Source organism: Sapajus apella, unplaced genomic scaffold (genome assembly GCF_009761245.1).
Source record: "Sapajus apella isolate SASKATOON/1434 unplaced genomic scaffold, GSC_monkey_1.0 scaffold8, whole genome shotgun sequence".
Classification (NCBI taxonomy): Eukaryota; Metazoa; Chordata; class Mammalia; order Primates; family Cebidae; genus Sapajus; species Sapajus apella.
The window spans coordinates 13,466,589-13,487,723 of NW_022436948.1; the positions used below are offsets into that span (position 1 = coordinate 13,466,589).

General features: G+C 42.8%; 1 protein-coding gene across 1 annotated transcript; it reads left to right on the top strand.

The window, feature by feature from the left end:
• Nucleotides 1–9,901: 9,901 nt before the first annotated feature.
• Nucleotides 9,902–20,934, top strand: MIS18A (MIS18 kinetochore protein A). Its single transcript, XM_032277043.1, has 5 exons — nucleotides 9,902–10,404; nucleotides 13,545–13,611; nucleotides 18,132–18,254; nucleotides 18,913–19,009; nucleotides 19,614–20,934. The coding sequence occupies exons 1-5, from the start codon at nucleotides 10,065–10,067 to the stop codon at nucleotides 19,692–19,694; spliced, it is 708 nt and encodes a 235-aa protein (XP_032132934.1). The 5' UTR covers nucleotides 9,902–10,064; the 3' UTR covers nucleotides 19,695–20,934.
• Nucleotides 20,935–21,135: the final 201 nt, after the last annotated feature.

The following is a 21,135-nucleotide window of genomic DNA, read 5'->3' on the forward strand; positions in this document are numbered from 1 at the left end:
TCGAGACCAGCCTGGCCAACAGGGTGAAACCTTGTCTCTACTAAAATAATACAAAAATTAGTCAAGAATGGTGGCGTATGCCTGTAGTCCCAATTACTCAGAAGGCTGAGGCAGGAGAATTGCTTGAACCCAAGAGTCGAAGACTGCAGTGAGCCAAGATTGTGCCACTGCACTCTAGACTGGGTGATGGAGTGAGATTCTATCATAAAAAAAAATCATTACACATTTCTGAATTTAAATCTATGTACATTTTGTACATTTCTTGCCCTGGAACAAGCTTGTCATGGGGCACATGTGGCCCAGGATGGCATGAGTGTGGCTCAACACAAACTCATAAACTTTCTTAAAACATTATAAGATTCGTTTGCATTGTTTTTAGCTCATCAGCTATTGTTAGTATTTGTGTATTCTATGTGTGGCCCACGACAATTATTCTTCTTCCAATGGGGCCCAGGGAAGCCAAAAGATTGGAAAGCAATGGCAGAAATTTATTTATTTATTTTGGTACTTAGGATATAACTCATGAGAGATGTATAGTCAAGTTCGTGTTTTGAAATTACTCAAAATAGTTCTTCTCCATGCAGCTATGCCATCCACTGGATATATTCAATAGCTAAATATTTAGATTCATTTTTTAAAAAACATTTTGTTTTATAATTATGTCAAATAGTTACATGATTCAAGACAACGTACACTTGTAGATCCGTAGTTCCTATTCTTCCCCCGTGTTCCTGCTACTTACAGCTAAGTAGGCACTTAAAAAAAATGTTTTTGATATATCCTTCAATTTTTAAAAATATAAGTAAATATGTATGTATATTCATGTCTTCCTCCTACCTTTTTTTAGATGTGTATTAGCAAATTACATTTTTAAAAAACATTGTTTTATTTTTCTGAGACAGGGTCTTACTCCGTTGGGCAGGCTGGAGTGCAGTGGCACGATCTTGGCTCACTGTAACTTGGCTCACTGTAAGCTCTAGCAATCCTCCCACCTCAGCCTCCTGAGTAGCTGAGACTACAGGCATGTGCCACCATGCCAAGCTAACTTCTTTTGTATTTTTAGCACAGATAGGGTCTTGCCATGTCATCGGGGCTGGCGTTGAACTCCCGGACTCAAGCGATCCTCCCACCTTGGTCTCCCAAGGTGTTAGGATTACGGGCATGAGCCACACTGCACCCAGCCTGCCTTTTCTACTTAACTTTTATTAAGTAAAAAGTTTATTCTTGTGACCCCCTCCATGGCATGCAGAGATGTCTCCTTCTTTTTCACAGATACATAATGCTCCCATTGTGTGGATGTACCATAGCTTATCCATTCACTTCCCAGTTGATGAATGTTTGGGTTGTTTTAGTCTTTTCTATTTCAGGTAGTGCTTCAATGTCTTGTGTTCATGTTTTACCACATTTTTGCCAGTGTACTTTTGGAATCTATTCCTAGATGTAAGGTGTGTGTGTGTGTGTGTGTGTGTGTGTGTGTAAGAGAGAGAGAGAGAGAGAGAGAGAGAGAAGGGATACATATGTATGTAATTGTGTTAGATATTGCCAAATTCTTTTCCATACAGGTTATAATATCTTGCATTTTTATCAGCAATATATGAAAGTGCCTGTTTTCTTGGGCAACAGTATGGACACAGATTATGTTGTCAAACTTCTGCATTTTACCAAAGTGATAGGTGAGCTACTGGTTTTTAGCGCAGTTTAGAAATGAGCATGGCAGAGAACCTTTTCATAAATTAAATTTTTGCTTTTCTTTTATAGTGACCTATCTTTCTACATTTCCTGTTGTAGCATATTTTCAAATAAGAAAAGCTATGTAAAAGATAAAATTGTCAAGTTCAGTTATGTCTGAAAATGTCAGTTATATCTGGATCATGATTTGCATGGGTACATAAGTCTAGTCTGACAATCACATGCTCACTGAACTTTGAGCTTTCTGGCTTCTGAAGTCAGTCTGCTGATGAGAACTCTTCCACCTTTTCCCTCTTCTTTGAAACTTTTAGAAATTTCTCTTAAGGTTGGGGCTCTGATAATTTACAATGTTAAGCCTTGGTGTGAGATTATTTCATTTCTTGTGCCAGGAAATTAGTATGCTCTTCCAATCTGAAGATTCCGCTAATAGAAGAAATTTACATTGGAAACATTCTTCTCTTACATGATACTGGAATTCCTCAGAGTTAGCCCCCTCGAAAGATGTATTTTGAAAACTACAAGGCCCTATCAAATACATGGTGTTACAGTTCAGCAGTGCGGTGTGGCCACTGTACTTGGGGTCCAGAGACCTAGGTTCTGGACTGGAATCTGCATTTAGTCAAGATTCCCTTGTTAGTGACAGAAATCCAATTGTAAGTGGCTTGAACAGCAGTGGGGTTTAATGGGACCATGCCGTGGGGTGGGGTGCAGAGCTGAATGGGGAGCAGTGGGATGTGCATGCTGCTAGGACTCTCAGGCTCCGCCTTGCATCTTGTCTCTCTTGGAGGGTCAGTGTCATGGCAGCCTGTTCCACGTGGCTAGGGACGTGGTGAATGACAGGTCTGGAAAGGGTGAGCAGAGGACTCTCCTTTCAAGCTTTGGCATGACAAGTTCCAGGGATGGACACAGACTGACTCTAGTTGAGTTAGTTGCTGTGGCCAGGAAGGTGGCTGGTGCGAAAGAGTGATCACCAGGGCTAGGGTGTCGCTTTCTCCAGGATAGGGTGGGAGTGAGTTAAGACCTTCAGGGTGGGAGCCCACCACAGCCACACTGTTGGAGTGGTGAGGGGAGGTGCAATATTCCTAAGAGGGGAAGGGTGCCTGACATATATCAGCCCAGATGTCCGTGAGTCTCTGCAACTAACTAGATCTGTGACCTTTGAAGCACTCCAGACCTCAGCTTTTCCACTTGTAGACTGAGACATGTGGATCGTGATATGTGGATTCTTTCCCAGATGAAATATATTATGACTTCGACGAAAATCATGTTCTTTTCCTTATTCTTTTTTAACTTGCATGAGAACCAAATATCTCTGTTAAGGACTGGAAAATCGTGGTTCCACACACTAACTAGGAGAGGGAAACAGAACTATTTAAAGAACACCCTGCCTCTGAGGATTTTTAAGAAGGTGAAGTATATTCCTATAGTTATTGTTTCACTCCCAGAACGGAGCTATAAATATATATCCACACTTTTCCCACAATGCATTTTATCCCTCTAAGGGGGGTTTGGATGGTGGCAGAAGGTCCCTCGGAGCTGAGTGCTCAGCATGGCATTCTCTTGGGAAGGCAGCTTTGGGTGCCATTTGGTCCTTAGACATATTCCTACCAATAACTGGATCAGGCCAGGTGTGGTGGCTCATGGCTGCAATCCCAGCACTATGGAAGGCCGAAGCAGGGGGATCACTTGAGTTGGAGGACAGCCTGGACAACATGGCCAGACCCTGTCTCTACAAAAAACACAAAAAGTTATCCAGGTATGGTGGCATGTGGCTGTAATCCCAGCTATTCAGGAAACTGAGGCATGAGAATCACTGGAACCTGAAAGGCGGAAATTGCAGTGAGCTGAGACGTACCACTACACTCCAGCCTGGGTGACAGAGTGAGACTGTCTCAAAAAAAAAAAAAAAAAAAAAGGGAATTGGATCAACTGGTCCTCAGATGCAGCTGCAGCCAACTCTTTATGCACTAAAGGGGCCAGCTGACTGATTCCAGTGACCTGTCATCACATCATATTAGTGTAAGGAAGGGCATAAAATTAAAATATAGCCTGCGTTTGTATTCTGTAGCCATTAATTTTTTCTTTCTTTCTTTTTTTTGAGATGAAGTTGCACTCTTTCACCCAGGCTGGAGTGCAGTGGTACAATCGTGGCTGACCTCCACTTGCTGGGTTCAAGCAATACTCCTGCCTCTGCCTCCCGAGTAGCTGGAACTACACGCACCTGCCACCACACTGGGCTAATTTTTGTATTTTTAGTAGAGATGGAGTTTCGCCATGTTGGCCAGGCTGGTCTCAAACTGCTCACCTCAGGTGATCCAACCCCCTTGGCCTCTAAAGTTCTGGTATTACAGGAGTGAGCCACCGCGCCTGGCCTGTAGCCATTAATTTCTGATTTTCCTCAATTGCCAGACCACTCTTAAAAGGCCATAATTCTCCCAAATTATCAAGATCTCATTTGTTTCTTCTCCTCTTTTTCCTTCTCTCTCCCAGTTATATTTTCTTGCTCTTCTCTCCCCTCTAGTGCTAGCCATTGATATAAATTCGATAATGAGCGTTTGTTTGTAATTTACACTAAAGCTTCTGAATCAAGCCAAGCATTAGGGTTGAATCAGGTAGTTCAAGTAACCCATATGTTGTGCAAGAAAAGACTGCAGGTCAGAATCAAAAAGGAACTCTCTTTTACATTTTGCCTTCGCTATGCCTTTAGACGTTCTTCATTGACGATGGTCTTCCCTGTGGCCCTGGATGAGCATAAGGGCAGCGTGTGTGGGCTGTCTTCCCATTCACTCTCCACCCTGCTCTCGACCATGGTGAACTTGCATGGATTACATCAATATGCTCTGTGTCCTATGGATTCCCGCTGGACGCGGGCAATAGGGAGTTCTGTTGGGATTTACTCAGGGTACTTGGCAAAATATTAAGGAAAATATTAGGGGAAGTTATAAGATATAGTCTCAAACCTTTTGGAAGGCTGAAAGGTTTTCCTTAACTTGTAATAATGGAACAGGCTGAAGGTAGTGGGTTCTTACCTTAGAGCATTAGGTCACAGGATGAAGGTTAGGGATAACAGAAGCTTCCCCAGCTAAGTCTGTTTACCCCTTTGTCTCTAACTGCTTGTTTACTCATGTAACCTTTGAGCCCAATGGCCCTCTGCGGGGGGATGTGTTAACCAGGATATTATCAATTAATGGGGTTTACTCTGGGTATCAGTACCTGAGCTTTAATCTTTGGAAGAACTATGCTCTTAACCATGTTTTATCCTCAAGTGTGTTTACTCAAAGCCTTTGTTGTTAAATCCATACTGAATAAACGTGAGGGAGAGCTAGTGCGGGGTTGGGTAGCTGCAATCGCCCTCTGAGAGCAGCTGATGACCTCCCTAGCCCACTTGTTCACTGTGTTTGAGTGCATTGATTCATCCATCGTGGAGTCGCGGTTTGCAGGACAGACTCCTGCAGGTGGTGATCAACGTCTCAGAGTTCCAGCAGGAAATTGGAGGGACAGAAGAGAGCGAGGTCAGAGAATGTAATCTCCTGCCTCCCTTCTTATGAGGTCACCCCAGCTTGCTGTGATCCTGGATGGAAGATGGTCATCTCAAGGCGTTCTGCTCTTCACAACACTCCTCCCTTCTGGTAACCTCTCCCAGCATCCCTCTAGGTTGAGGAGGAGGTGATGTTGGCTTCAGTGCTGCTAACCTGGATTCCTGCACCATCCCTCATGGTTCTCTCCTACAAATCTTTGCGAAGAAGCCCTCCCCATGCTAGCAGAATTTTAGTGCCTCCCCTCTGTGTTTTTCTAAGGCCCTCTTAGGGAACAGACAATTCTGCAGGCACTTTCATTGAAAGCAGAATCTCAGTGAAGAAATGGTAGCATCAGTCTAAGATACTAATCAACATAGCAATCTTCATCACAGGATGAGAATTGTTTTCCCTTTGCCCCAGGCAGGACATAGGGCACCCCAGCCTTCCCTGCCTCAAGTGGGGAAGGGGCTGTGGCTGGCCCCGCTCTCTTTCCCACCTCACCCGCTCCCTGCGGTTTTCATTTCTGCCTAGCCTGAGTTGGGGGAGATGGGGAATAGCACAGTTTTCACTTTAATATGGTTTGGCTCTGTGTCCCCACCCAAATCACATCTTGAATTGTAATCTCCATGTGTTAGGGAGGGAGCTGGTGGGAGTAACTGGATCATGGGGGCAGTTCCCCCAGGCTGTTCTCATGATAGTGAGTTCTCATGAGATCTGATAGTTTTAAGGTGTGGCATTTACCCTTTGCTTGCTCTCTGTTTCTCCTGCTGCCACATAAGATGTGCTTTGCTTCCCCTTTGCCTTCCATCATAATTGTAAGGTTCCTGAGGCCTCCCCAGCCATACAGAACTGTGAGTCAATGAAACCTCTTTCCTTCATCAATCACCCAGTCTCTTTAAAAATTTAGTTCTTTATAGCAGCATGAGAACAGACTAATACACACTTGAACTTGTTCTAACTTTGTTTTGCACTCTTAGGTCAGGTCTAGTTAGAACTGATCTTCTCTCCTGGCCCTTTGGGGACTCCCTGCACCTCCCAAATCCCAAGTGCATGTTCATGACCCACTGGGCAAGGCCTCACCTCAGGCCGGCTCTGCCTCCGCCCTGGTTCTCCAGGAGTGCTGTTCATTCTCGACTCACCACTGGGGAGTCTTCGTGCTTCCATGTTAGCTCCTTGGGCAGAAATTAAGACTCCAGGTGACATCCTGCCAGCAAAGTTTAGATCTGGCTGACAACCTACCTTGTTCACCTTTGTTGTGCTACCAAAACACATGCAGCTTGACCCACCTGCAGGTCACCCTTGTCCCCAAGTGCCTGGGAACCAACAGGTATATAAATGCTTCCTCAAAGTCTCTTGTCAGCCAAACTGAGGCAAGGAGGCAGATGCTCTCTTCTCTACTGGGGGGGGAGCCCATCCCCAAAGAGATCCTTCCAGTGAAGTCATCTTGGTCACCATTTTCTCCTTTCAATTATATTCCCACAGTGTGTGAGAGGAGGTTTAAGAGAAAAGGAAATCAGCTAGACATGGTGGCCCATGCCTGTAATCCCAGCACTTTGTCAGGCCGAGGTGGGTGGAGTACCTGAGGTCAGGAGTTCGAGACCAGCCTGTCTCTACTAAAAACACAAAAATTAGCCAGGCATGGAGGTGGGTGCCTGTAATCCCAGTTACACGGGAGGCTGATGTAGGAGAATTGCTTGAACCTGGGAGGTGGAGGTTGCAGTGAGCCGAGATCTTGCCACTGCACTCCAGCCTGGGTGACAGAGTAAGACTCTATAAAAAAAAAAAAAAGGAAAAGCAGGAGGAATCATTTCTCCTATATCTACTCTGAAGATTCCTCCAGGAAGGAGGGCAATCTGTCTCTCACACACTTTGGCATCTCATTTTTACCTCATCTTAGAGTCTCAGTGGAAACTTCTCTCACACACTTTGGTATCTCATTTTTACCTCATCTTAGAGTCTCAGTGGAAACTTCTCTCACACACTTTGGCATCTCATTTTTACCTCATCTTAGAGTCTCAGTGGAAACTTTAATTTTAACATACTGTAACAGATGATTACATATGTTTTTGGTTGCTACTCAAAACAAAACAACAATTGAAACTGGCTTCCACAATAACTAGAACTGGTTGACTCACACAACTGGAAGGGTCCAGAGGCGGGGTGATTCCCTTACTCGGATTGGACAAAATTGAACTTGACAAGGCCAAGTTTTGATTCTGAGCCAAGCCTTATTGCCATTGGAAGACCATGGGTAGCCATCCCTGCCCCAGACACCAGGGGAAGAGTCATGGTCATCTGACTGATCGTGTTAAACCTCCAGGGACCCATTCCTGGAATCAGTGGTGACAGTGGTGGAGATGGACTCAACCTCCCCCACATCTCATTGCATAACAAGGAGGTATGATGAGAATGTAGTTCAGGAAGCAACCACAGCCAGGAAATATGAGATCATCTTATTCAAGCATCTCATTTTGTCCCCCCATAAATATGATGATTTTGTGGTTAGCTGAAATTTTGTTTTGTTTTTTTGAGACAAGATCTCGTTCTGTCACCCAGGCTGGAGTGCAATAGCATGATCACAGCTCACTGCAGCCTCGACCTCTCAGGCTCAAGCCATCCTCCTACCTCAGCCTCACAAGCAGCTGGGACTACAGGTGTGCACCGCCATGCCTGGCTAATTTTTAAATTTTTGTAGAGACAGGGCCTCTCGACGTTGTCCAGGTTGGTCTCAAACTCCTGGGCTCAAGTGACTGTCTCGCCTCAGCCTCCCAAAGTGCTGGATTACAGGCATGAGCCACCGTGGCTAGGCTTGTTTTTATATTCATATTATTAATACAAACACACTTGTGCCTATGGAGGAATTCATTTTGCATCATGCCTAGGAACCATGATATTAAGGCCCATGAAAATATTTCAATTATTTTAGTCAGAAGAAAAAAATGAACCTATAGGTCTAAAAAAGTTTTATGATATCATTTTAATATAATCACCTTCATTTTAATATAATCACCTTCATAGCAATGCAACTATAAAATGAAATTTTTTATTAACTGTTTTATGGAGGGAAGGGCCTACCAAGGCAAAAATACCTGGGGCTGCTGAAAGTCACCATGCGGCTCGGCCTTGTATTCCTTCTTTCCTGGGGCATCCTATCATAGAATTTAAGTATTGACATTAGGAACTCAAAGTCTGAAACAAGGAGATGATCCTTTAAATCCCAAAGTAACCAGCCACTTACTTAAACTCATGTGGATTTTATCAATGTTGTACCAGAGGTATTATACTTGAAAACAACAGTCCAGGAAGGTCAGCCCTGGCTCCACAAAAGCAGAAGGGGCCAAGTATGGTGATGCATGCCTGTAGTACCAGCTGTTTAGGAGGCTGAGGCAGGAGGATCACTTGAGGCCAGGAGTTCGAGACCTGCCTGGGCATCATAATGAGACACCATCTTTGAAAAAATAAAGAAAAGAAGAAAAAAGCCCAGGGTAGGAAGGGGATTCTATGGGTGGAAAAAAAAAGCCTAAGCTATCTGAAGCATTTTCTTACAGTAAGAAGCTAATTAAGGTGTGCTAGGTTTAACAAAGTATTTTCATCAATATTAGAAAACTTGATCCTCATTAACAACTTGGTGTAGAATGGAAGAATCAGACTCAGGGAAGGCAAACAGCCTTCTCCGCAATTCCCTACACTATTACTGCCTCGTGGAGGGAGGGGTAAGTTAACCAGGACTGCTGATTCCAAAGCCTTTGCTTTTTGTTAGTGGCTGTAAAAACTAAAATTGGAAGTACATTTATGTAAATAGTTTATGCAACTAAGCCAAGTAGCCAGTGACTTGGGGGACATCCAGAGCGTAGTGGGAACAGAGGTAGGTCCTTACAGGTAGCTTTCTTCCCAGGCATGCGGCCAAGCTGTCTGTGGTGCAGCTGGCTGGTTCCCCGCCAGCTTTCCCTCCTGACCTGGGGTGTTTTAGGCAGAGACTGGCTTTCCGGGGCAGCTGAGGAAATCTGTCCTTATCAGCAAGAAGGGGGATGCTTCTCCCACGCAAGGACGAATGATTCCTTGATCCAAGCAGCAGGGGCGCTTTCAGGCTTTCCAGGGGGCACTGCTGCTTCCTCGACTTTTTCCTTGCAGTGACAGCCTAAGGGGCCGTTCCCAGGGTCTCATTTCAGGAATAGCAATGTGCTAAAGGACCTTGTGATGAGGGTCACCCCTATCCACTGCCTTCTCCACTTCATGGAAAGGAGGCCCCCAGGAGCAGTAGTCATCAAAAGTGGAGCTGCTTATATACAACTATAATTAGTCCATTTACAAAAAAGGAAAAAGGTGTCCGTCTGGCACAGTGGCTTACGCTTGCGATCCCGGCACTTTGGGAGGCCGAGACGGGACTATCGCTTAAGGCTAGGAGTTCGAGACCGGCAACATAGCAAGACTGCTCTCCAACCCCTAGATAATGTGGGGCCGCCAATACTGACAGCGTGGGCACGCCTAGGAACTTGTTAGAAATGCAGATTCTCGGGCTAACCCACTACCTACTGAACCGGCGTCTGTGAAAGTGGTTCTTAGACACTCAAGCTTGCAGCCTGTACTTTTCTCAGTGGTGCTGCCCATCCCACGGAAAGGGGCGAATAATCCTCAGGAAGACAAGCAAACATGTCCGCAGCGTCAATTTCTTCAAACTAGAAAGCATGACGCAGGCGCAGTGACCGCCCGCCGTCCCGCCCCCCCCCCCCCCCCCCCCCCCCCCCCGGCATTTGCCCCTTCTCGGCCTCCGCCACTGCGGCCTGCCCCGCGCATGCGCAGGGGCTTTTTTTTTCCCTTCTTCCAATAGCGCTCTGGGACGCGGGCGATTTGTAGGTAATGGCGGGAGCTCGGTCACTGAGGTGTCCCACAGGTTGCGCTGGCGGCTGTGAGTACGGCGACAAGGGCAAGTGCAGCGACTCCTCGCTGTTGAGCAAGAGGCTTTCCGAAGACTCGAGCCGCCACCAGCTGCTGCAGAAGTGGACGAGCATGTGGCGCTCCACAAGCGAGGACGCGTCGGTGGCCGACACGGAGAAGGCGCGGCTCGAGGAGGAGGCGGCGGCGGCGGCGGAGGAGGAGAGGCCGCTGGTGTTCCTGTGCTCCGGATGCCGGCGGCCGCTGGGCGACTCGCTGAGCTGGGTGACCAGCCAGGAGGACACCAACTGCATCCTACTGCGCTGTCAGTTGGGTCGGGCCGCGCAGGGGTTGGGGGTTGGGGGGTTGGGGGTTGAGGTCGCCTTCTTCCAGCTCTGCCACGCCTGGGCGGCCTCGGAGGAGGAGGCTCCTTGGGGCTGCTCAGGGACTTTAAGAGCAAAAAGCCTGAGAGTGTGAGCTGTCGCAGGAGGAGGGGAGGAGGGTCTCTCTTCCACTTTGGCTCTCTGGGGGGATGGATTCTTTTCTGTGGTTCCCGATCCCAGAAGAGCAGCCGTTGAATCAGCATCATCGTCAGCATTACTCAGAAATAAAGGGCAGCAAAGAATAACGTTTTTTGAGAGATCCTAAGAAAAGAGAGAAACAAATGGCTAACTAGATTGTAAGCACTTGAGGTGTAGCCGGCACTAAGACTCCCCACAGGAATTAGCGGTCTGTTGGTGTATCAGCGATGCCTCTGCAGCCTCGAGTGAGAGCCGCAGAGCTGACAGAACACAGTGCTATGGGGGAAGAAAGGGACGGAAACGTGCGATAAAAGCACCAACAATCTCATCAAAATTGGCGAGGAAGGAGGATGTAGCAAAAGAATTGAGAAGAAGATGGAATTTAGTTTCTAATCCTGGTTCTAGCAGTTACCTCGGTTTTTCCACTGTTCTCTCATTTTGCTGTTTTTGCAGTATTTAGGGATGAAGTGATTCACTTATATTTTTTCTGAATTGATGTGAAAATGGCTGTTACTTTTGGATTGTGGTTTTTCAAGATGAAGTTCTTCCTGTCTTTGAATACTGTAAATGTTTCGAAGGCAGAAATTCACCACCGTCTTATTGATGTTTCTGGAACGTTTTCCTCGGTGTAATACTGAGAATAAAGGAGCACACCAGTGTCCACCAGTTAACTGAAAGTTGAGATTAACTCTTTGCACCTATTAAAACCAAGCCATGCAGATTTTTGATCCAGTAGGGGAAGCTCTTTGTTTCAATGAATTTACCTGATTTACATCTTTTTAAGAAATAACATATTTGGTGTTACATCTTTCATTTTATTTGTTCTTTGTTTCGATAGTGTTTATCTTTTGCCATGTGGGTTCTTTGTTTTGTTTTACATATAGAAAGGGTATTATTTTTGTTATTTAATTTTTATATTAATTTTAAATTTAAAACATAGTTTAAAAATAGCAAACAGTTTAAAATTTAAAGAACTATACATTTTTGATAGATCAGAGGGGATTTAACACCTCCTTGCCCCCCCCCCAGTAAAGACAAACAAATGAACTCGGATTCATTTCCATTCCTTCCTTACCCAATTTGATAGTTTCGTTGTTTTCATTTTGTCAGGGTTTATATATTTACATTCCATACATTTACATTGTGTTTTGTAGCCATAACACAGCCTTTCTCTTATAATAGGGTTATTTATTTAATAGGTTTTTTTTTTTTGAATAGACAGGCTTATAGTGGATTAAAATCCCACTGTTGCCTTGGCTGGAGCACAGTGGCACAATCATAGCTCACTGTAACCTTGAACTCCTGGGCTCAAACTACCTTCCCACTCAGCTTCCCAAGTAGCTTGGGACTACAGACACCAACACCTGGCTAATTTTAAAATGTTTTGTAGAGACAGAGTCTTGCTGATCTCAGACTCTTGGCCCCAAGCAATCCCCTGCTTTGGCCTCCTAAAGTGCTGAGATTACAGATGTGAGCTACAGCACCGGATCCTATCATGTTTATATGAATTTATTTCCCAACTCCACTAGTCTTTAATGTAAGAAAGCTTCTTAATAGTTTTTTCATTCCTGATTTGTTTCACTAGTCATCATTAATGCCCCTCTCCCCGACATCTCCAAGAAAATTTCAAGTTGATGTGCTTGAAAATATTTTCCTGTTTTTAATATGTGAATGCTAGCTTGGCTACAGGTATAATTCTTGGTCATGCTGTTTGCTTTTGACAGGTGCTGAGCAGCTGGTGCAAAAGCCTGGAGACTAGAATATGGTCAAAGAATAAAGATTTAGGGAGGAATTAAGGGGCCAGAAACTTCAGGGCTTTGTAGTCTGTTCTGAAGAATAGTAATCTGTTCTAGTGAGTAAACCGTGATGCTAGCTTAGGCAGGGGTGTAATATGACCCTGCTTTTTCTTTGGAGAAAGCGTTGAAGGAGGAATAAGTATAGAAGTGGGAAGGTCAGTGAAGAGCCAGGGCAGGAGTCCAGACAAGAGGTGGTGCTGGTGGTTTGGGGGCTGGAGTGAGGTTTGGGAGGTAGAATTGATGGGATGATCAGTGGAGTAGACACGGGGAAGCAGGATGAGGAGATGAAGAATAAGGAAGACACCCTGGTTTCTGATTTCAGCAAGCAAGTAGATGGAGGTGGAGTTTACCAAGTTAAGGTAGACTGTAGGAGGAGGTGAAATTAAGTCAGTTCTGGCCATTTTAGGTCTGATGTCCCTTTTCATTTCTCTTTCATCCTCTACCCTGTCCTTTAGTGTGTCCTAGACCTGGACTCTTTGAGAATGTTTGCTGCTGCCTCGAGTCCAGCTGTGACCTCTGTCCAAGTCATTGTCCAAGTAAAAGATGTGTGGCTAGGATCCTGAGGACCCTCTCAGTTACTTTTAGAGAAACGGGTCCTGTGTTGGAAATCTGGAGATAGATGTGTTGGCTCTTTGCATCTTCTTAGGTTTGGAACCCGATTTCACTATCTGGTAGATAATTCTTTGCAGTCTGTGATTTGAGATTCTAATGGTTCCAAGTTTACTGTTGAATGAATTTTTCTCTCAGTTTTAGCCATTCTATAAATGTTAGTGGTTTTCAGGGAAAGGAAAGAAATAACCTTTTAACGTTTTTCTTTAATTTTTACTTAAAAATTTTTTTGTAGAGATGGAGTCCTGTTATGTTGTCCAGTCTGATCTCCATCTCCTGGCCCCAAGTGATCCTCTCATCTTGGCCTCTCTAACTGTTGGGATGACAGGTGTGAGCCACTGCGCCTGGTTGGAAATAACTCTCATTCTGCCATCTTTTCCCAGAAGACCCCTAGTACATTTAGTTTTGAACCACTCGTGTGTGTGTTTGACTTTGGACTTATTTTTTGTCCTCCAAGTTCTAAAAAGTTGGATTAGAAATTCTCTCTTTGCATGTACGTTATAACAAACCACATTAATAAATTATTACTTTCTCTGTAGGTGTTTCCTGTAATGTTTCTGTGGATAAGGAACAGAAGCTATCCAAACGTGAAAAGGAAAATGGTTGGTGAGTAAAGCTGTATTTATATGAATATGTTAGAGAATTTTTTTTTTAATTAAAATCTTTAAAAGGTCATTTCTAGTAGTAAGATTACTTGGGATAAAAGTTTTCATGATAGTAAAAGTTAATCATTCACATATATCAGTTCTTTTTTTTTTCTTTTTCTATATCCCATTTCAAAAAGGAGTATATCAATTCTTGAGTGGTTGTGGTCACCTTTAGATAATTAGAGTTTCTAGTTTTATAAAAGCGTATTCTGACATTCCCTTTTTGGATCTTTGGGCTTGGTGCTGAAGAAAATTGAAAATAAAAATAGAAGCCTGGGCGCGGTGGCTCACGCCTGTAATCCCAGCACTTTGGGAGGCCGAGGCGGGTGGATCACGAGGTCAAGAGATCGAGACCATCCTGGTCAACATGGTGAAACCCCGTCTCTACTAAAAATACAAAAAATTAGCTGGGCATGGTGGCGCGTGCTTGTAATCCCAGCTGCTCAGGAGGCTGAGGCAGGAGAATTGCCTGAACCCAGGAGGCGGAGGTTGCGGTGAGCCGAGATCGCGCCATTGCACTCCAGCCTGGGTAACAAGAGCGAAACTCTGTCTCAAAAAAAAAAGAAAAGAAAAATAGAAAAAGAAGGCTGGGCACGGTGGCTCATGCCTGTAACCCCAGCACTTTGGGAGGCTGAGGCAGGCAGATCACTGGAGGTCAGAAGTTCAAGACCAGCCTGGCCAATGTGGCAAAACCCTGTCTCTACTAAAAGTTCAAAAATTAGCCTTGTGTGGTGGTGTGTGCCTGTAATCCCAACTACTCTGGAGGCTGAGACAGGAGAATTGCTTGAACCTGGGAGGCGGAGGTTACAGTGAGCCAAGATTGTGCCACTGCACTCCAGTCTGGACAACAGAGCAAGACTCCGTCGTCTCCAAAAAAAAAATAAATAAATAAATAAAAAAAAGGAAATTACCTGTATTGTAAAATCTCATTGTTAAAGAGTGCCTTAGGCGAATGCCGCCCACCTTTCTCATGTAGTAGCACACATAAAATGCTGCTGTCACACACACATAACCTATTGGGGTAAACAGATAAGGCAAGACCAAACAACACAGGAGCTCCAGCAAGCTAAGGTCCTGTGTGGCCACTCTAAGGGTTGAGAGGACAAATATCTTGCCATACCTGCCACCCATGTGCCATAGTGGTACCTGAGTATACTGAGTGGGACACGCTGCCCTATATACTTGTTGCTCCAAATGTAAACTGTATCTTATACTCGCATATGGAATAACTTCAGGTCATACACAGTTAAACAAAAATTAATTTTGTATATATTTTAATGTATATTAAAAATACTGGTATGCTGGAGTATCCTATCAAATAAAGTATATTATAATTTTAAAAAAGTTACTCTATGCCTTTATGACCAAATCACCTCCTTATGATCCCACCTTCTAATACCATCACATTAGGTACTATGATTTCAACTTATACATTTAGCAGGAGACAGAAAGTTAGTAGCTCCTAAAACCCTTTTAATTTCTTAAGTGATGGGGTGATAATAGTATTTTTTGTTATCATGTTTGGTCTTAGACCCCAGTTCTGATGCAAAAGCTTCTAAGATGCTTAGAATCTCTGGAGTGATGATAATGTCCTCTTGAATCCTAATGAGATGACTGTGGCTGGGGGCTCCTAGGTAGCTTCAGGATGGGGGCTACCCATGCCTTCAAGACCAAGGCATGATTAGAGGGTTGGAAGTTTCAGCTGTACCCCAACCTCTTCTCTCACCTCCATGGAGGGAGAGGGGCTAGAGATGATGAGCAATGATTTAATCAATCATGCCTATGTAATAAAACCCGAAAAGCCCATAGGTTTTAGAGAACGTCCAGGTTGGTGAATATGAGATGCCAGGAGGGTGGTGTACCTAGAAAGGGCTTGGAAGCTCTGCGTCCCCGCTTCTGCAGTCTTTGACCTGTGTATCTCTTCCATAAAAGTAAAAAGAAAAAACCAAAACCAGTACAGATAGTTCGTGGATGTGACACACTGTGGTGCTGGCATGTGGGCCATACAAATTAAGAAAAGCCAGCCTTAGATCATTTCTCATTTTGTAGTTAAGGAAAGTAAGGCCCAGGGAGGTTAGAACTTTGCTAAGGTCACAGGACTAATTAGCAGGAAGAGCTAGGATGATGCTTATTATCCCTCCTGACTTCCTTCAAGGTGCTCTTTCTTCTCCACTTTCCACCTCTCGCCATTTTGGTGTCACCTTCATCATTTTTGCCCTATTTGTGTACCAGCTACCAGCTATGCTATTATGTACTTAATTTTTTGAATTAAATCAACCTAAAACTTTTATTTAAATTTTTTTTTTTTTTTTTTTTTTTTTTTGAGACGGAGTTTCATTCTTGTTACCCAGGCTGGAGTGCAATGGCGCGATCTCGGCTCACCGCAACCTCCGCCTCCTGGGTTCAGGCAATTCTCCTGCCTCAGCCTCCTGAGTGGCTGGGATTACAGGCATGTGCCACCATGCCCAGCTAATTTTTTGTAGTTTTAGTAGAGATGGGGTTTCACCATGTTGACCAGGATGGTCTCGATCTCTTGACCTCGTGATCCACCCGCCTCGGCCTCCCAAAGTGCTGGGATTACAGGCTTGAGCCACCGCGCCCGGCTTTATTTAAATTTTAAAACGATTCTTTTTGTACTATCATAAACATAAAACTCACCATAACTAGAAAGCAACTGAAGATAATTACAGTGAAAACAAATGTGATTACTTCTAGCTGAGATATTATTGCCTGGCTGGTTCTCTGCCTGAAGTCTGTTCTCTTACTATTAAAAGATTTGCAACTGTGAGACAAGTGTCAAAGACAGTCTAGCACCAAACCAAGACTTTCTTCTTCTTTATAATCAGGATTGATCACTCTCTTTGACTCAGAGCTATTAATACTGTTTGTTTGTGTCACCTAAACCCATCAATTACGTTGCCATCAGTTGTCTTGGACTTCACTAGGGTTGTGTGCTCCACACTCCCATATTGCTTTGGGATGCTTGTGAATTTTTCCATAAGCTCATCCTGCGGAATACCTGCCTGAGCCATTCTGCTGATGGTCAGCAAGAGCACTGTGGGCTTTAGAAATATGTTGTGAAGGTAGCAGTGCTGTTTCCTCTGTTCAGTCTGACTCTGTCCTTTGTTGAGGATCTTACAATCAAATTATTCCTTGTCTAAAATTACCTTAAGATTGTTGCCACTGCTTTCTCAATGTTATTGTTCAAGGAAAAGGGTGAATTCTGGCCAAATTCTTGCCAACTGAAAGCAGAAAGATGCTGGCTTAATAGTAGTTATCATCTCTTCATTGCTCTAGAAGATGATTCTAGAAGTATGAATGGGTTTGTTCCTATTTTTGGTGGTGGTTAGGTTGATTTTGATAACTCAGGATAGAACAGTCTTATCCATGGCTCAGTCTGTTTGGGGAGTTCAAGCCTCTGGTTTCTCTTAAGTGTTCTTTCTTGGCTGATGACACTTACATTAGATATTAGTTTGTAATCTTGGTAATGGTGTGAGGCAGTCTCATAATGGTAATGAGGCTTGATATTTAGCATGGAGGTTTGCTGGTTAACTGTGAGTAATATAGGTGAGATTTACCAGCATGCTTTTATATTTCTTATGTAAAAGCTTATACAAGCTGTCTGGGTATGGTGGCTCATGTCTATAATCTCAGCACTTTGGGAGGCCAAGGTGAAGGATTGCTTGGGGCTAGGAATTCGAGACACTGGATTCTAAGCCAGATTTTAAGGAGACATGAATAGGCTTTAGGGGAGGGTATATTCAAGTGTATGGAGCCTGAGTTGAGAGATAATGAGAATGAAGGAACAATTACATGGGCTGTCATCTAACTTTAGAGAGTCTGTTTTTATTAAGCCAAACAGTATTACTTTCCACTAGAGCAGAGCTTGGTAAACTGTGACCCATGGACCAGGCACCCATTTGTGAATACGAGTTTATTGGAAAACAGATTATTCAGTTACATGTTGTCTATAGGTGCTTCTGTTTTACAGTGGCAGAAGTGAGTGGTGACAGATACTGTATGGCTGGCACACCTAAAATATTTATTCTCTGCTTTGTTACATTTAGTTACCAAAAAATTCCCTGTCCCTTGCCTAATGTGCTAATGCCCCTTGGTGGGCTTTTTGACAACATGACGTTAAAAGGACATGTAGAATCTTTTTGTGTATTTCCAAATTTTAGATTATTTTTCTTGTACCAGATAGAGGAATTTATATTCTAGAAAAACATCACCTCAGTATCCTCTCTTGTCACTTTTTTGTATGTCCCTTGTCGTTTGATACTTAAGACATGGTCTAGAGATGACTGTCTTTATATTTGTAAATATCTTACTATCATTTTTTCCTTCTTATGTGTATAACCTGGTATGGTCAAAATAGCATACTTCAGAGACTGAAATGTTTATGGATTTTAACAATAAGATTTTTATTATAACGAGTTGCTATTTTGTTTCCTAAAGCAAGACATTCCTTTATTGCAGCATCCTTGAGACTTTGTACTGCACGGGGTGCTCACTCAACCTCGGCTACGTGTACAGATGCACACCCAAGAATCTTGATTACAAGAGAGACTTGTTTTGCCTCAGTGTTGAAGCCATCGAAAGGTAAGTGTGATATATAAATGCTTACCTCACAACTGGTGTTTCAGAAAGTTAAGTTTGCAGAGAAATTGGTACGGAAGCTTCAGAACTAAATCAATACTGTTTAGTTAAATATATTTTCAAGTAATGATTTCTAACAAGCCAGTATTTTTTTTTTTTTTTTTTTTGCTTTGACCTGCTTCTTTATTTGGTATTGGAAAAGTCAGACACTCTAAATTGTAGGAGAAAACACTGTGAGAAATTTTTTTGGAGTAAAAGTATATTCAGTTTTTATAAAAAATTGAATTTTTTATAAAAAATTTAGTAGGATAAATTTAAAAAAGTTTAGTAGTATATTCCCCCCGGCCCCGGCTTTTTATTTTTATTTATTTAAAAACATTTTTTTTTAAGATATGGGGTCTTGCTCTGTCACCCAGGCTGGAGTGCAGTGCTGTAATCATAGCTTTCTGCACCCTCGAACTCCTGGATTCCAGTGATCTTCCTGCCTCGGCCTCCTAAATAGCTAGGACTATAGGCATATTGCTTGGAGTCTTGCTGTGTTGCCCAGGCTGGTTTCAGATTCCTAGCCTCCGATGATCCTTCCGTCTCATCTCCTGAATAGCTGGGAATAAGTGCACGCCGCCACACCCAGCTTATATTTTAACCTTGAACTGTACTTCAGTTATGTTTTAGGGTCCTCTGAGAAGCAAATTGTGTCAGAAGATAAAGAGCTTTTTAATCTTGAAAGCAGAGTTGAAATAGAAAAGTCTCTAAAACAGGTAATTTTATTCTGTACGTTTTACATCTTTGTATGAACAATTTATCAGTGAAGAAGTGCTCCCCCACAAATGATAATTCTCATAATGTCATCTGTTTTGCTCACTGTAAGCGTATGCTTATTTCATTTCAGTTCTTAGTAAAGTTGATCTTTGGGGAACTCAAATGAAGCTAAAGCTTTATCAACAAAATAATAAGGAAGTCATTTCATGTCAAAATCAAAACTATGTATTCCAACACTGCTAAGCCAGAAATACATTTTTGATTCAAAGCAATGTTTTGTTTGATTCAATTCTTGTGGTATAAATAGCCTTATTGTTGTATGTTAACATTTTCTCTTCTCATTGCCAGATAGGTGAGATAGATGGTGATTACTGTATGGAAGAGATACAGATTATAGATTGAGAACTGCTGTTGATAGAATTATGTTTTATTTTAAAAAAATATAGTTTATGCTTCTGAGTAGTTTTGTTAAACACTGAATATCTACCATGCAATGCATGACATATTCAAAATTGCATTAAGTGTATATTTTAATTATATTGAACCATGTGTAATTTTTAATGATATTGATATGTGTGTATATTTATTTTTTCAATTCAATAGATGGAAGATGTCTTGCAAGCATTACAAATGAAGCTGTGGGAGGTTGAATCAAAATTGTCCTTTGCCACTTGTAAAAGCTGAACTCTAGTCTGTGTCCTCTATTCTGTCCCCACCCTTCTTCCCTTTATTTGTTAAATGAAGCAACATAGTGAGATGTCGCTACCAAAAAAAAAAAAAAAGAAAAAAATAGCCAGGCATGTGAAAGGCTGAGGTGGGAGGATCACTTGAGCTTGGGAGGTCAAGGGTGCAGTGTGATCATGCCAGAGTGAGACCTTGTCTCAAAAAAAAGAGAAAGACGCCACAATGGTAGCATTACTTTTATAGCTATTGTTGAAAAACGTGCGCATTGAATGAAGAGAACTTCCAAACAAGCTTCATGTGAGCAACATGGCTATTTATTCACCTGGCTGCAGGTGGGCTAAGGTCGAAAAGGGCATTAGCAAAGGGCAGTGAGCTAGTGGTTGGTTTTATAGGTTTGGGCAGTTTTTTGGGGGGTGAGGGTGTTGCAGAGTACAGTTACAGTGGTGGGGTTGGGTGAGAGGTATTTACATTATCATAAGAATAGTTAAGATGTCGGGGTTGGGTGAGAGGTATTTACATTAACATAAGAACAGTTAAGATGGCAGGGTTGGGTGAGGGGCTTGTCCGGGGGAACAGGGACAATGTCGAACAAGCAGGCATAGGGTGGGAGACTTCAGCCAGGCAAGCAGGAATTCAGACTTTCAGGCTCCAGGCTTGCATATGGAGACCTGACAGCTATATTTTGTGGAAAAGAAGTGACTGTTTCTCAAAATCCCGTTTTAAAGCCGTTTTATGGTACTTGTTGGAATTGGGACTTAGGAGTTTTGATTTTGATAAGAAACTGCGATGATTTTCTGAAATTTTCTTCTCTGTATCACATTTATTATTCTTTATTTACTATTTTTAAAAACTTTATTTTACTTTTAACACTTGGGACAATATTTATTATAAATGATAAGAAAATCTTAGAGGTTTTTCTACCCACAGTGTCAGTGAATCTTCTCTGAAAATTAGTGCGTAAAGTTCCCTGAAGAAATTGATCGTAATTATCCTTCAGAACTATTTGAAAACTTGCAGAAGAGTAGTTGTATCTATGTAGTAGGATTTTACCTTTTCCTGCTTCTGTGCTACTATGTGCTTAGAAAACCTGGAGGAATGTTTATCAAAGAGGAGTAGTCAACTCTGATGGTGGGATTCTGGGGGAATTTTTGGCTTTTCTGTTTTCTATAATGTAACACTTTTATAGTGAGTATGTATTTTTATAATTGAAGAGAATAAAGATTAAAACAAAGTGCTTTAAGATTGATTTTTACAAATCGAATAGTGGTATTTAACTGACATCAGAAATTCTGGTGTTGTGAAATATTACTGAGCATGGCTGTGGAAGGTCTGCTCAGGAATATAAAGGTAACCCCAAATTTGCCCAAGCCCTTTGTTTCTGTGTGCGAGTGCGGTCACAGAACAGTACTCATTAAGTATGAGTAACTCATTCAGCTTATGC

Bases quoted from the DNA above. Each gene is read 5' to 3' on its own strand.
- MIS18A (XM_032277043.1), top strand. From the start codon at position 10,065: ATGGCGGGAGCTCGGTCACTGAGGTGTCCCACAGGTTGCGCTGGCGGC. The intron at 10,405-13,544 runs GTCAGTTGGGTC...CTTTCTCTGTAG, and splicing joins CAACTGCATCCTACTGCGCT to GTGTTTCCTGTAATGTTTCT. The intron at 13,612-18,131 runs GTGAGTAAAGCT...CCTTTATTGCAG, and splicing joins CGTGAAAAGGAAAATGGTTG to CATCCTTGAGACTTTGTACT.